At 28.9% G+C, this 16,535-nt stretch overlaps 4 protein-coding genes across 6 annotated transcripts; 1 reads left to right on the forward strand and 3 right to left on the reverse strand.

Moving 5' to 3' along the window:
* Window positions 1–190: 190 nt before the first annotated feature.
* On the forward strand, window positions 191–3,195 carry LOC141527400 (uridine-cytidine kinase-like 1). 2 transcript variants are annotated; one of them, XM_074242850.1, is made up of 10 exons: window positions 191–371; window positions 571–695; window positions 844–1,014; window positions 1,105–1,211; window positions 1,290–1,460; window positions 1,525–1,596; window positions 1,815–2,066; window positions 2,155–2,361; window positions 2,438–2,623; window positions 2,702–3,195. In XM_074242850.1, the coding sequence occupies exons 1-10, from the start codon at window positions 319–321 to the stop codon at window positions 3,017–3,019; spliced, it is 1,662 nt and encodes a 553-aa protein (XP_074098951.1). In that variant the 5' UTR covers window positions 191–318; the 3' UTR covers window positions 3,020–3,195. The 2 variants fall into 2 exon arrangements, with proteins under 2 accessions (XP_074098951.1, XP_074098962.1); XM_074242861.1 differs by lacking the exon at window positions 191–371 and having other exon boundaries at window positions 593–732.
* LOC141527397 (uncharacterized) lies at window positions 3,041–6,255 on the reverse strand. The gene is made up of 9 exons (XM_074242835.1): window positions 5,752–6,255; window positions 5,500–5,672; window positions 5,199–5,432; window positions 5,051–5,126; window positions 4,521–4,708; window positions 4,308–4,452; window positions 4,025–4,240; window positions 3,803–3,921; window positions 3,041–3,690 (listed from the first exon to the last, which is right to left on the reverse strand). Exons 1-9 carry the CDS (start codon window positions 6,103–6,105, stop codon window positions 3,240–3,242), a joined length of 1,956 nt encoding a protein of 651 aa, XP_074098936.1. The 5' UTR covers window positions 6,106–6,255; the 3' UTR covers window positions 3,041–3,239.
* Window positions 6,256–6,375: 120 nt separating this feature from the next.
* Window positions 6,376–9,113, reverse strand: LOC141527424 (glutathione-specific gamma-glutamylcyclotransferase 1). Its single transcript, XM_074242909.1, has 4 exons — window positions 8,538–9,113; window positions 7,675–7,710; window positions 7,319–7,581; window positions 6,376–6,835 (listed from the first exon to the last, which is right to left on the reverse strand). The coding sequence occupies exons 1-4, from the start codon at window positions 8,688–8,690 to the stop codon at window positions 6,553–6,555; spliced, it is 735 nt and encodes a 244-aa protein (XP_074099010.1). The 5' UTR covers window positions 8,691–9,113; the 3' UTR covers window positions 6,376–6,552.
* A 1,210-nt stretch (window positions 9,114–10,323) lies between these two features.
* On the reverse strand, window positions 10,324–16,242 carry LOC141527388 (uncharacterized). Of its 2 annotated transcripts, XM_074242820.1 has the most exons (15): window positions 16,056–16,242; window positions 15,547–15,728; window positions 15,285–15,467; window positions 14,973–15,186; window positions 14,536–14,753; window positions 14,269–14,454; window positions 14,035–14,182; window positions 13,759–13,956; window positions 12,738–12,799; window positions 12,490–12,672; window positions 12,195–12,408; window positions 11,897–12,111; window positions 11,590–11,781; window positions 11,380–11,518; window positions 10,324–10,569 (listed from the first exon to the last, which is right to left on the reverse strand). In XM_074242820.1, the coding sequence occupies exons 1-15, from the start codon at window positions 16,069–16,071 to the stop codon at window positions 10,442–10,444; spliced, it is 2,478 nt and encodes an 825-aa protein (XP_074098921.1). In that variant the 5' UTR covers window positions 16,072–16,242; the 3' UTR covers window positions 10,324–10,441. The 2 variants fall into 2 exon arrangements, with proteins under 2 accessions (XP_074098921.1, XP_074098916.1); XM_074242815.1 differs by having other exon boundaries at window positions 14,269–14,753.
* Between the last annotated feature and the right edge of the window lie 293 nt (window positions 16,243–16,535).

Raw genomic sequence — 16,535 nt, forward strand, 5'->3', positions numbered from 1 at the left:
GATTGGTCAGCTACATTAGTTAAAATAAAAAGTAGTGTAAGTACATGTGTATCTACTTTTCTGCATTAACTTTAATTGCATTGGTAGATCATGTTACAATTTGATAACATGAAAACCTGCCCAATCAATTGTATGCTTACCGGCGTACGGCTATATATATAAATATATCATATATAGCCTATAGCAGGGTAGGTATAAGAATAAGGTGTAGAAAATGTTAGAAAAACTCGCTAGCAAGTCACAAAAGCAACGTGCTGCAACGTGTCGACATTGAGCTGAGAAGTATATAATTTTTTTTATTTGCAACTACAGCTCATAATGGCAGCTGAAGTTCAGCATTTTGAACCACCGAGCTCAGCAAGCTCTGAAAGGTAATTTAAAAAATATTATTTCAATAATAAAACATATTTTTTAATTGTTATAATAAGCTTAATTTTTTTCTGCTGACTTCATTGATGTGCTGGTATAATAAATCGACATGTTGTTTTTAAATATTTATAATTGTTAGTTAATATATTTTTAATTAACAGTCATGATAATATAAAAATTAATTTCTTTTATATATTTTAGCGATGGTGATATATGTCTAGAAGATCGGGCCGTGTTCCTTGCAGACGGTGCTAGTGATGATGGTGATGACACCAGAGAACTTGTTAGTCCTTCACCGCAAGTTCCTCCACGACCGCCTTCAACTGGTAACATAATTTATTTATTATTTACTGTCTTCAAAAGGTAACTTTGATTTATTTTACAGCAGTTATTCATTGTACATTGAATGGTTGACTTAACTGCTGATTTTATTAAATAATTTATTGTTTTTTTATTAAATAAATCACACGATAGGTTCGCAAAAATCACCAAGGTCAAGAAGGCAACGAACGACAAGTATGTCACAATCAAGCAAAAAAACTTCTACGGAATGTATTTTACGTAGCAAGCTCAGAACAATTTATATAGCAGGCAGACCTGCGTGGTATGATTCCGCTGGACAGCAAGTTGAACCTTTTGTAATAGGTTAGCTTTAATCATCCTTTATCTGGAAATCAAGCAAGACTGACAATTTATATTTATTTATTAATTATACAATAATTAATGCTTCTTTAGGGATTTGTGGGGGAAGTGCTTCAGGTAAAACTACAGTCGCAACGAAGATAATTGAATTTCTAAATGTGCCTTGGGTCACATTATTGAGCATGGATTCATTTTATAAAGTATTTATTATTTAACTGTATTAAAAATGAAAAGTTTAGCAAGTTCAGTAATAATAATGGTTGTTTATTGATTTTTAGGTACTCAATGAAAAGCAGCATCACCAAGCAGCGCTAAATGAGTACAATTTTGACCATCCGGAAGCCTTTGACTTTGATTTACTGAAACTTACTTTACAAAGACTTAAAGAAGGACGAAAAGTTGATGTTCCTATTTATAATTTTGTGACACATAGTCGCGAAAGTCGCACTGTAAGTTGCAGTTACATATTTTATTAAATATTAATAAAATACTAAACTGTGATTTTATTTTTAGAAAACTATGTATGGTGCAAATGTGATCATATTTGAGGGCATTCTTACATTTTACAACGCAGAAGTATTAAAGGTAATTTAAAAACAAAAATCCTGAATGTGTAGAAAAAAAAATAATTTTATTTTTTTAAAGCAGTATCGATTGTAACTTGTATGTAAAAGTATTATACAAAATTATCTATTTAACAGTAGAATTGCTAAGGCCTCTTAGAAATGATAAAAATTATTTACGACCGTAAGTGATTAAGTATTAGATAACATTTTTAATATGATTATCAACTTATAATTTAGATGTGTGATATGAAAGTATTCGTCGACACTGATGCAGATGTGAGGCTAGCTCGGCGACTACACCGAGATATATCACAGCGAGGTAGAGATTTAGAAGGTGTATTGAAACAGTACTCAGCGATGGTTAAACCGGCTTATTGTTATTACATTGCACCTTCTATGGTACATGCAGACATCATTGTACCACGTGGTGGCGAAAATGAAGTTGCGATTAAACTCATTGTTCAACATGTTCATACACAATTACAGCTGGTACGAAATTCAATCCTCTTTCTACTTTGTATTGTTTCATAATATCATGTCATGATAGTTTATTTCATATCATGGTTTATTTTCTTAGCGAGGATTTAAGTTACGAGAGAAGCTAGCTCACTCATACACTGGACAGCCATTACCTAGTGTATATATGTTACCCGATACTCCGCAAGTAAAAGGACTCCATACACTCATACGAGACAAAAACACTGAGAGAGATGAATTTATATTTTACACCAAGCGTTTAATACGTTTAGTTATTGAGTATGCGCTTTCTTTATTGCCCTACAAGGTAAAGTAATTACAAATTTTATTTATCTAATTGTTTGTAAGCCAATAAATACACAAACATTATCTTATTTTATCAGGATGTTGTGATCGATACACCTCAAGGTATACCATACCATGGAAAACGGGTCGCTTCAAATAGAATTTGTGGAGTATCAATAATGCGAGCCGGCGAAACAATGGAACAAGCACTTTGTGACGTTTGTAAAGATATACGTATCGGAAAAATATTGATTCAAACAAATGAAAATACTGATGAACCAGAGGTATATGATCACATAAATAGTATTGTCTATTACAATTTATAGAAAAACATGGTCAGTAATGATTTCATCTATTTTTAGCTCTTTTACCAACGACTGCCAAAGGATATAAAAGATTATCGTGTGATTCTAATGGATGCGACAGTTGCCACAGGCGCAGCTGCAGTAATGGCGATTCGAGTCCTATTGGATCACGACGTCGCCGAAGATAATATTTTCGTGGTATCACTTTTAATGGCAGAACCCGGCGTTCATTCAATAGCTTACGCGTTCCCACGAGTTAAAATCGTAACCTCGGCGATCGATCCCGAGATAAATGACCGTTTTTATGTTATACCGGGTATTGGAAATTTCGGTGACCGGTATTTCGGCACTGAACCTCTCAATGATTTAGAGTAAACACAGTATTTGATTACTTCATTTCATTTGTTAATATTTTTTTTGGATTTTTATTTTTATCGATTGTAAATAACATATAATATTAATAATGTCGCGTTTTTTTATAAACGTTATTATCAAGTTATCGCCATAACGTATTGGCGAAATGATTTTAATAAATTTCTCATACACAATTATCTTGCATTAAATTAATTTTAATAATAAATTATAATAGTTAATATTACAAAGGAGTCGTATTAGTATCAGGTGTGTTGCTTACACCAGCATCCATCATATTTGATCTAAGTTGCCGATAACCACGAGCACTAGCTCGTCTAGAACGTCGCCAGTTGTCGCCGTTACCATTTTGCTGTCCAAGAAGATAAGTTACAAGTCGATCGAGCGCTGCTAAATCCTCATTGGTACTTTCGGGCATCGGTGAAGATTCTGTTTGTTGGGAACCCACAGCACCCAGCATATCTGTGGTCTTTCCAATATCGTCCACAGCTCGTTCAATTGATCCGATATTACCAGCCAGACCTAACCGAGGAGTTATATCATTTGGTCCATGCTGTCCATAACTAAGCCTCTTAATTTTACGGAATGTCTCGTCATTCATTGCTTCTTTCACTGCTTCATTTAATGTTCGTTCGAGTACTTTCTGTTTAGATTTACTCAATCCATCGTAGAAGCTTAAAAAAAATTCAATATATTAATTTAAATTATCTTGTATCGAGTGTCGTGTTATAAGCTTAATTAAATCGCGTTTGAAATTGCGTAATTGTATATATGTCTTGCCAAAACCTTGAATCTATTGAGCTGTTGTCCCGAGATGTATTTTTATCGCGTACCAGACGAATGTCATGCTGCCAGAATCTTCGTAATTCAGGTGTTGAAGTATAAGGCGCGGCAACTTCTTTTATCTTGAATTAATTGATATTACAATTATAATTATTATTATACATGTAAAGTAAATGTTAGATAGTAGATAGTATCACATAAAATATGTAATCAATAATTATTTACCTTCAGAACAATTATCGCGGTGATGAAAATACATATGACATTGACAAAAGTTAAACATGCACTGATAATACCATTACAGAAAAATTCAACTGGTAAATAATCTGTGTAAATATATACATATGAGCTGTTGAGGTCTGTGTAGGATTCTCCTTTCATGTGAGGCATTTTAATAGGGCGATAAATTAACCAAATACATCCGAGAGCCCAAAACAGTCCCTAGATTTTAAATACAATAATTTTATTAACTTTAGTTTTTCAAAAAAATCAATAATAATTAGCATACACAGTTGACAACTGGAGGTAATAACGACGCAGAAATGGCGACTCCGATCAATGGACCATTGCTTCCTTGAAGAAGAGCTACTGCGACTCCTGTTCCGGATGGCAATGCCCATAATACTCCCATCCATAGAGATCTATAGTTACCTCTTTAATGGAAATTTATTAATTATTTGATTTCGATTTTTAATTAATTAGCGTATTTTAATTATCATACCTTCCTTTCATTTCATCCGTTGGCCAGTCATTGTTTCCCCAGGGCATTTGAGTTGTACCGAGAATTAATCCAAATATAAAACCAAATAATATAGAAATAAATATCCCAAGCAATAAACTTTTCAAACCAACGCATATTAAATCTTTATCGGCTATTATTGTTCCAAATGTCAATGACATTACTGGTCCCTAAAAAAGTATCAAAAATTTATGACATTAAAATTAGCTGTCACTTGATAATTTTTTAATTTTCTTTAACAAAAAGTTTGTTCTAATAAATTATTTTTAAAAAATTGCATTTTTAATTTGTTGAAATTTCTACAAGTCTATTTTTTTAATAATTTTTTTTGCTATAATTTATTTGTTAAAAAAAATTAAAACAATTGTAAAGTGACAGCTAAATTTAATGTCATTAAAAATTTATAATTTTTGAAGCAAACAAAATAATTTTATAGAGAATTCGTAGTAAAATAGCTTCATAGAAAAATAATTTTTTTTATCAAAAATGATTACAGAAAAAAAATTAATTACCATAAGAGGTGATACAAGCATAGCAGCAACAACATTCGTTGCGCTGTTTTCCACAAGGCCAAGGGCTGCTAAACAGCTTAAAAATTTTTTATTTTACTACATATAACTGGAGTTAATAATTCTTTATTAAAAATTTAAGAAAACTTACTCTGCAGTTACAACTAAAAGTATGTAATCAAAAGTAAGATCTCCACCACTTCTAACCCCATCAACTACTTGTTTTACTGTCAACTTAGACCGAATCGAATCAACAAATCCTTCCCAAGCATTTCTCCGCTCTTCAATGTCTTTTCTTCTCGTCACTGAACCGGTTACGCTAGCATCAATTGCAGCTGGTCCAGGAACTCGCATTGCGCTGTACGTACACTGAGTTGGTATTACGCTAGAATAAAAAATTTTAATTAGTAAAATTGATTTTCATATCTTCATCTTCATTAATTTGTTTTTACCTTACAATAGAATTCATTCGAGTACCAATACCCATTTCAGTTAAACAATGTAGGCAATTTTCGCAAGGATCACCCGCCGGAACTGGAAAAATTACTTCATAATACATATTACCTTTATCTTTGCACCATACTACGTGTTCAACTTTTAATTTCTTCAGTAATTCATCTAAAACCTATTAAAAATGATTTAAATTTATTTTTACAACAAAAAATAATCAGTAATGAATAATTATTTATAAAAGATTATAATACTGTTTCCATCGGAACAAAAACTGGATTTCCACTTTGATTCGCTCGAGCAGAAAGAGGAGACTGTAATCCTTTGGGCCGTGGTCTTTTTACAGCATTAAAAGCCTCGTCTTCATCTATCTCCCTAAAATCTCGACGTTGATGTCGATCATCATCATCTTCGTCATCGTCATCATCACCACCAATTGTAATAAGTTGATTTTTATTTTTTGATTCTTTTAAACGTAAATTTACTTTAGGACCTTTTTTCAGAACCTTTTCATTTTTTTTTGTAAGTTTTACGGGTATACCAAAAACCAATTCATGCTCATAAGACAACGTGGGAATGCAAACGAGAAACACAACACCTCCAGGCATATTTATTTTCTTAACAACTACCTACTGTCAATGATGCTCTAAAACTGAGTTCTCTGTGCTCTGAATCATTAAATTGAATATTTAACACTTCTCTAATTAATACTAAACACTAAATATTATATATTGTATAATTAAACTTAATACTCATGTTAATTTTATTTACAAGTTGTCTTATTCAAGTTCTCGAGTGACCAAACAATTCTTTGGAACCATAAATAATACATTAAACTCTACTTTTAAAATTTTGAAAAAACAAAAATAAAACAAAGGTAATTATTAAAAATTTTTTTTTTATTTAGAATAAGTAGTATAATTATTCATCGTTATAAATTAAATTATGATTATAAAAAAATAAAACTATTACGTAGATAGTAAAAATGTTGTTAGAATAATATTGATTTTATGTTATTGATTTAACTATAAAAAGCAGCTTAATACAATAATGTATTATGGTTTTAGGCAACGCAACGTTTTGACGGGAATACGTGATGTGTATTCGAAGGAATGAGCCGGAGGTTCATTGTTTCCATTAATATCTTCATCGTCACTATTACTTTGACCTATTTCTAAATCGGCGGCTGTTTCTAGCTCAACAGTAAACTCACGGTTACCCATTAAGGTGTTCAAACATAACTTTTGCTTCTTTATTTTAGCTCGAACTATTGTTTCCAATGTAAATAAATGGTCGTCAAAAGCCTCAGGTATAAAGCGATGCATAAAATTAGCAAGTCTGTAAACAAATAGATTTTTATTAGCATTAACAGCAAAAAACGTTTTCATAGTAATTAAAATGAGTTCGTGCAATCATTTTAGCGATTAAATATTTTTTTTTTTTTTCAAAAACATTATATCTTTGAAATCAATTCTATCATTTACATTCTTTATCATAATTTATTGAGTATTAATGATAATTTTGCAGAAACTAGCGAGAATTAAAACAATTATTTTAAAAAATCCGTCATGACTTATTATTTCATCAAAGACATAAATTAATTTATATATTTTCAAATTGCATACTTGATTTGTAAATCTTTTTGCTTATTATAATTAATTAAAAATAACAATTTTAGATTATGATCGAACAAAAATTAACGCGTAGTATCGACGAAGGAAAAAAATAATTAATTTGAAAGTAAAAATACAACATTTATCACTAAATAGTCATAAATTTATAATCATGAATAGTAAAAATTGTTATTTAATTTCAAATTACCTCAAAAGATATTCAACGTTGTGACCATTAGGACCCTTGGAGTTTAGAATTTGTTCAGCGATGTCTTTCAAAGGCGCATCACCAAGCCAGTGCTCATTGTCATGTGTTGCAATGTAAACAACAACTGGAAAACAAAGCTTCTTGTCACGAGAGTAAAAAGTGGTTATTGTTGTTAAATAACCACCTAATTTACATTCCCGATTATTGAGGTACGGCAATGCTGCACTTCCTTTTACTTCAAAGGCTCGCCCATATGTTATTTCCTAAAAAATGAAAATCACCAATTTAATATTCGTTATTTTACATAGGGTGAAATATTAAATGTTAAATTTAATATTAATATTAATATTTATCACCTCTTTGTTTTCCACAAGTGTGACAACACGTCCTGGCTGAAACACAAAAATAAATTTATTTTACTTTTTAAAATCTCTGGTGAAACTGGATCGTGATCGTGATATCAATTACCAGGACAGATATTATTTCAATTACTTTTACTGGAGAAAAAAAAAAAAAAAAAAAAACTTGAACAATTTTTTTAGTTATATATCATATTTACATTTACTTAAAAGCATTTGAATAAATAAATAAACAAAACATAAATTATTAAAGTATACATTATCACTATGAATTATTTAATGCGTATATATTTTAATACACGTGCAATTTAAATTTATTTATAAACATTTGTTGTTAACATACACATATATATTTCCTCTATTTCTACATTAGTATATTAACTGCAGAGCCATAAATTTCTTTTTTTGGCTTCATTTCTTTGCACTTGTAAATATTTTATAAAAATATCTTTGTAAGCAAAACCATAGACAAAAGATGTTAAAAATAACTTGAATTTTAACTATAATATTTTAATTTTTTCTTTTTTACTGCATATCTCTTTTTCTTTTTAATTATTAATTAGCCTTATTAGTTTAGAGCATTTTAAGTATAGAAAATTTGATTTATATAGAATCATACTTAAGTATTTATACTCTGTCTTTATCTACAACCATGTATAAATTGAATAACCCTGTTATTGACCCTACGGGCTGTTTGGTTTAAATAAAGGTAATAATAATAATAATAATAATAATAATAATAATAAGAAGAAGAAGAAGAAGAAGAAGAAGAAGAAGAATCTGATAAAAATTATTTAAAAAATTCAATAAAACAAATATTCTTCTTTTAACAAAATAGTAAAATAAAATAATAGTATTACCTTTTCAGCGGTACCACGGTGTGTAGCATTTCCTTGCCAGAATTTCCGCTCAAATCCTTTGATGTGCCCAGTAGTACTTCTATTGAATTCAAATCCGGGATTCCAACAAAGGGATCCATATCCAAAGATCCAGAGTCCATTTATATCCGCCATACTTTTTTTTATATATTTTTATGTATATTCTTCTTATTAAGACCAGAAATGGAATTATATTATTCAAAAATAATAAATCGAGCGCGGTGTGAAATAAAACGGAATAATTGTATGAACAATGACTAAACCAGCAGCTCCTTGTTTGAAAGTCGGCAAACTTTTGTGTCAAAAAAACAAATCCATTGTTTGATAAGTAAGAAACAATGAATAATTTTATTAAAATTTATTCAGTACTTTTTTTCGAATCTTCCCGCCAAATTAATAATACTGTTATCCATTTAAAATATTTTTACCGAGCGAAGTAATTATCAACCGGTTGATTGTACTTGAGTTAACGGAGTAATGATGATACTACTGCCAATGAGCTTTAAAGCTTCCGTCCTTTCTCAGCCTCGATATCTCTTTATTATATTTTTTCAGCAGATAGAACACGTTGAATCTAAAGAGATACTACTTTACTCCGATGCACTTATATTTATAATATAATAAGAATAATAATAACTATTCCTTATTATTTTCTTCTCCCACTTACTTCTCTCGGTTTATACACACGTGTGATACTCATTCTGTATATCAATAATTTATCATTTTAATTCAATACAACTCATTATAACAACATAAATAATTTAAAGCATAATAATTACTATTTTTTTAAACCTGATAGATTTTTACATATTTAAAATTCTATATAAATGTAACATACTTCTTCGTTCAAGTTTGGAGGTCACTAGTCTCTTTTTGGCCATGTGAAAATGCATACCTCGTTTTTTTGCTAAATTAATTTCTCTTTTTATTCTCATACTCTGATACTTTAATTTATTATTGCTAATTAATTTTCCTTTGATTAACATAACTATTTTTTTGTCTTTTTAGTCTTTTAATCACTTAAAGTTTTTTGTTTAATTATTGAGAAATTTGCTTTTTTTTCTTAGCTAATTACTACCACAGCAACAACCGTTTGAACACATTATGGTAGATGAACACATTTTTTCATAATACAATACAAAAATTGACTAATATGAAATTTTACGGATTTATTTTTTTTTATTGTTTCAATAATAATTTTCTGTTTATAATTTGAAGATTTTTCGAAGCGTATTGATTTTAGTAAATTTAAAATATCAAACAATGGAGTCACTTGTTTTTAAGTTTTACAGACAATGTTCTGACAGTAACGTAGAAATGTGTATCGTGGGTTGATCGAGTTGACGCACAACGGAGAGAATGAGAGGGAATAATACGGCAGACCAAGATAGATGTATGTGAAGAAGGGGAAGATGATTCGGATGATGAAATACCCACGTGAAATTGACGTATACTGATCATCATCAGAACATAAATCACTTTACTGCAATTGTACTAATAATTTTTGACATTTTTTTATATTAAAATATTTTTTATTATAATAAAAATAAAAATTGTTGTTCTAATATATTTTTTACAGATTAAATTTATATAACTCACCTAAAATACATTCGATTACTCCTGATTTTAAATCCAAATTACTTTAAAGTATTATATAAGTAAAAATTTGATATTATGCATTTCTTAATTGACCATAGAGATATTACTGGCCGATGAAGTAATTTTAAAGATTGCAAAAATAAAAAATTCACAAAAGAATATACATAAATTTTTGAGTTACATAAATCTTCTTATGACTTAAGATTGATTTAAGTTTATTAATTAATAATTTATGTCATGAATGGATTTATTACTTAAGGACGCGTATAAATATGAACATAACATTATCATGGACGAGTTACGCGACCGCTAAAGATTATGCTATTTGTTTGGCGATCAATCAACATTAACAAGAATGGACGATTTACTCTAAATGCGTCGATCGATGATCCCATCAGTGGAACCACTGACAGTCCTGAAAAAAAAAAAAAAAAATAAATAAATCAATAAAAAAAAAATTATCAATAATACTTGAAAAATATTTACAAACAATAAAAAATTAAGTCAAGTAAAACGAAAATAAACTTGATTTTAATATCATTGACCTTGGCATTTTTAGGTAGATTTCTAAGAAATCTACCTATTTTAGCCGGTTTCATATCATAATTTTAAGAAAATTTTGTCATAATATGTTTAATTTCATCGAGTAATATCGAAAAATGGCATTGATTCAAAAGTTTATATATGTATTTATATATGTACACAGTTCTCAACCGATCGTCATGAAATTTTGTGAGCTTATTCTGTAGATCAATACTAAGATCTAGTTCGAAGATGAGCAAAATCGGTTGGTTAGTTTACGAGTTGTGGGTGCTTAAAAATTTTTTTCATTTTCAACAAATTTTGAATTTCGTAGATTTTATGGAAATAATTTTCCGGTGTAAAAGACAGATAAAATCTATCGAATTTATTTTAAACATCATTTAAATATCTTCAATATAAACTGTGATTTGTCTAGTTTTGATAATTTTTTTAATTAATTTTGTAATTTTGAAAATTTTCAAAAATTTTTCAATGAACGTATTTCGGCCCTTTGTCTTCAAATAATTTTTAAGCCGTAAAAGATAACTTAAATTAAATCTATTAAATTCATGTAAAAATTTACACGATTATCTTCAATTTAAGCTTTTATTCGTCGCCTGTTGATACTTTTTTCAATTTATTTCGTAGTTTTCATTTTTTTATTTAAAATTTTAATTTTTTTTTTTTTTTTTAATTAATTTACCTGTAACTGCAGCTGCAACAGTACCATCCTCATTGACTTCTATTTTGGCATTATGAAGAACGCTGTCAACTTTGGCACCGCCATTTATCAAAAAATTAGTAAAATTTGCATTTACGGTAAACAATTGTTTGATTCCCAACTGTAATTTATAATATTATTAATATTTACAAGAATTATATAAAAATATTTGGATTATTAAATTAAATTTACCGTTTCGAGAGTTGAGCGCAAATCAGTTTTAGTTTCTACACTAAATCTAGGCATTAAAAGTATCAATTCTGTTTCTCGAAGACTGTTAAGTATTGAAGATATAGATGTGTATGATAAATCTCTGGATAAAATTGATAAACTTTGTAGACCTTCCTTGGTTGGTAAGAAAACTAACATTGATATTTTGTCATCCTGAAATAAAAAATCATTATATTTTTTTTATACAATATAATAAGTTATTATTACTAATCAACATATTACTTAACAGTCAATCAATTAATATCTATTGTTGTTGATAATAACTTACATCATAAGGAATTTCAACAACTTCAGCTTTTAAATCCGGAATGGAGGCATAAAAATAATTGGAAACACTTTCCATCATCGGTACAGTATGACAAGCTTGATTAGGAATATTGAAACATCGATTACGAGTTAAGCTTTTATCGAATGCCTTTTTCCAGTTGCCTTTGAAATAAAGCGCGGATGTCAATAGTATTTTCGTTGCTGGACTCAGTGAGCCTGATGAAATTAAAAATAAACAGATAAGTTATAACCTATGTAACTTTAATCTTTCATCTCTCAATTGTGATAAATAATATTACTTGAATCAACAATAGAGTCTATATGACCGCTAGTAAACTGCCGAACCCAGTTATTAATAGTTAATACTGTTGACTGGATGTTACTAAAAGTAACATTGCTGGTGTCACTGCCGTAATTGGATTTTAATATGTTATTAAAATCATCAGATAATTGAGTTCCCTGTTCAAGCCACAGGCGATTCGCTGCATCGATTTCTGTTCCATTGGTAGTTGTCTAAATTTAAATTGAAATTAAATATTTAGATTGAATTAAATTTTTATTGCAAGAAATATTATATAATGCCTTGATTATTACCAACAAAGATTGTAGTATTTGTTTGGATATATCACGGATTTGCGATATGTCAGAAGGAAGTCTCAGAGCTGACAAAAGTTCCTCTCGAGTATCACCTCCTGTTGCCTCTGATAAAATAGTCAGAGCTGATTTAACGCTTAGCGGTGAAATTACCACATTTCCTGTCGTCTGGTCGTTAATTCCCTATTTAAAAATAGAAAAAGTATTACTATGATGAATTAATATGACAATTATTTTCTAACTTTTACCTGTAATAACTCAATGCCAAAATAATTATTCCGTTCTGCATTAAGTCCTGTCACCGATGGAACTAAAAATAAAATAAAATCAATTGTTAAAATAATATCTACAAACTGTGTAAACTTATTACGACAAATTTACGTCATTATTCATGGCCGTGAAAAAAGAAGTAGTCAGACAATTTTTTATTTATTTAAAAAAAACAACTTAAAAATTAGATAAAAAAAAAAATTGAAAAAATGAATGCAAAGAATTTTTTAAAATTAGAATTTTGAAATTGATTGAAAAGAAAATTACAATTAAATGAATTACAGTTATTTTCATCAAGTACTTCACGGAAAAATGTGCAATAATCATTTTCTAGTAAAAAAATTAATTTAATCGACTATTATTTTTTTACCACTATTATTACCTTCAAATGTTTTACTAATAAATATAAGACTTATTAACTTCCACATTTTAATATTTATAATTTCGATAAATCTTCAATCAGACAGAAACTTTTACACTGAACTAGCTCAAGTGATGAATATAAATAAATTTTTGCCGATAGTTTGGATTCAATCGGGATTTCTTTTTCTCAAAAATTACAAAAAACACCTAAAAGTATTGTTCGTATTTTTTTTTTTTTTTCCCAATAGGATTCTATTATACTGTGATATAATCACGTGAGTGTAAATATGACAATAGTATTTTTCTATTCACAAACCCTAGTTCTTGTAATTATATATTTCGAATGACTGGGCCTTTTGTTACGTATTCTACCAAAAATGAAACTCTCGGAATTCCCAGTTATACGTCATATCAACGAATAAATAAGTGTGTCAACATGGATATGGTCAGATTAAATGAGGTAGTCATTGTTCATCCAATGAATAAGCTTGCTAGTTAATTACAAATTTTAAGCTAATCCACTTGTGCCAATAGTCAGCGCAAATTAATTAGATTTCGTCACATCTGATTAAATTTTCAGAGCTCAATTTTCTGTTAATTAATTATTTAACTTAGAAGTTATTGAATTTTAAATACCATTTGGACTTTGCATCTGTAGGACACTAGAGTGTTCTGGGATATTCTCAGATATCTCTCTATTACCGCTGCCCTCCAGGGGGTTAATTACCCTACCCATGTACAGAATTGTCCCCATTGTTTCGTCTTCAATGTAAAAAATGAAAGGATGGTCGGCATAAAATGTTTGATCCGCTACTTTATTGCCAATGTTTACTTCTAAATATATTTAAAAAAACTTATATTAATATTAATTATAAAAAATAATTGCTTATTTTAAAAAAAAAAAAAAATTACCAGTAGCTGCAAAAGCAGTAGTTCCATTTTCATTGACTTCAATTCCTGCTTTCTGAATAATATCAGATACCATTAAATTTTGACCACGTTTTGTTTTTATGATCTTAGTCAGCGTTGCTGTGTTGTCAAAAATATCCCGGATACCCAACTAAATTTGTTAATAATAAGAAAAAAAAGTTACTAATACTTTTGTTGACATTAAGTATAGAAAGGATTCATAAGTAATAAAATTACATCACGGAGTATCGGCTCAAGGTGATTTGTAACATCAAACTTAAAGATTGGAATCATTACTTCGGCTGGCAATCTTTGCAATAGCAGTGCGTGTCGTGCTAAAATAAATGGGTTCACTTTGTTGATTAACGTATCTAGCCCATCTACAGTCCTTGGTAGGATTATATTCATTGCAAACTTGCGACCCTGAAAGTTAAAATAATTAAGTTTTAAAATATCATCACAGATTAAAAAAAAAAAAAAATTATTATTTAAATTGAAATTTACGACGTAAGGGAGACGTAAAATTTTAGCATCGAGCTCTGGAGATTCTAGGAAATAGTAATTTCCCACAGACGTCATATAGTTGATATCTACGTGCGTATTAGGTGATTGGTAAAATTTGTTGAACTTTGATCTATCGGCAGTGAATTTATTTCCGTTCCAGAGGCCTTTAAAGTAGAGGACATTCATCACCAGCATCATTGAATCTTTAATTGTGGTTTCTTCGAAAAAAAAAACATCAAGTTAAATATTTTTTTACATGTACTAAGAAAAGTGAGTAATAAAAATTTGTAATGGATAATTTTATAAATTCAATGAAGAAAATAAATATATGATACATGAAATACTAAAAATAGTAATATTTTTTTTTTACTTTCTAAATATATTTTATGTTTTATATCTATGTATTATTAAAAATAAAAAAATTTATCAGTACATACCATCATCAATCATTTTTTCAATATTTCCGTTTGTGAGATTTCTAACCCAACCGTTGACATTATTAGCAGTTGTCCGAGCATCCGTAAAATTACTGGATACAATATCCGTGTTGTAATATGCTTTAACAATAGAAGCATAGCTTTGTCTTATTGATAAGCTATTATTTAAGTAAATTCTTGTTCCAATATTCAGAGTATACTCATCAGAAATTGGCTAAAAAGATGATGAATTATCATTACTCAATTTTATGTAAAGTATTAAAAAATTACATTGTTAAAGAAGAAAATAAAAAATTGACAGTATTATTTTACCTGAAGAGATCGTAAGATAGGTGAAAATTTATCTCTCACATTCCATTCATTTGCCGGAAGCTGCAAAGCGCCTGCTAATTCGTAAGCTGTTTGGTCCTGAGCTCCTTCGAACAGTAAAACTAATGCTAATTTCAAGGACACCGGAGAGATCAACACATTTCCTCGATATTTATTTGCAATTAGCTGTAATTAAGTGAAATAAAATTAGTGAAGATGATACTTATTTAAAAAATTTAACGTTAATATTTATAAATAATTTTACTTTGTACAGGTTCCAATCAAAGACAGTGAAGCGTTCTCCTTGGTATGGAATAAAAATATCATCGCTGTCAGAAATGAATTGTCTTGCTGATTTCATGGATGATCTTTTAAGTTTGGGTATTATAACTCCATCAGTGTAGTCGATAAAATTCACCCATAGGAGTGTCAAATTTATCAGCAGAACTATTAAAAATTTCAAGTTGAATAAATATATTTTTTATTATTGGTAATAAAAAAATAATCATTGAATATTGAATGTTATTAAAATTGTATGTATTTACAATTCGTTTTAATAATAGACATTTTAATATTAAATAATTCGGCCTTGACCTTAAGTCAATTAAAATTCAAGGACACTTTTTAGAAACTAAATCTCTACTTCCAGTGATATTTAAAAAATTTTAAATAAATTAACTACACATTTATTTTTATAAATTTAAATAAAAATTTGTTAGCAAAAATTAATCTAAATGTTAATTTTAGTAATTAAAAAATAAATTAAGAAATTACCTATATTTATTTTCATTTTGCAGAGTTTTAAATATCAATTTATTTGTTGGGTATTTTTTTTTTTTTTTTTTTTTTTTTAAATTAATGGAGTCACGTTACTTGTTTACTTTTTCAACTTGAATTTTAAATATTGTGAGCATAGCGTGTAATAAAGCTCCTAGTCGCGTCCTGATGTCTCGCGTGTCGGTTTAGATTGTAATAAAATGTAAAAACCGGCCTGCGGTCGTTGGTCGCGCTTTCGATGGACTATAAGAGAGTAGGAGAAGAATGATGCGAAGAAGGGATCTGGGAAAACCCAGAAAAATGTTATAAACGTTATTAATTTTATACTTATACATGCATAAATTACTATAAAAATTTTTATCATACGCCGATAAAATTGATAAATTGATTATTTCAATTTTGATATTTTTCTTATCTTTATTTATTTCTTATTTAATTTAGTCTACAGACTTACATCTTCAGGCATTTTATTTCCTT

Source organism: Cotesia typhae, unplaced genomic scaffold (genome assembly GCF_013202065.1).
Source record: "Cotesia typhae breed Kobodo isofemale line unplaced genomic scaffold, CoteBio_Ctyphae contig_11, whole genome shotgun sequence".
NCBI classification, from domain to species: domain Eukaryota; kingdom Metazoa; phylum Arthropoda; class Insecta; order Hymenoptera; family Braconidae; genus Cotesia; species Cotesia typhae.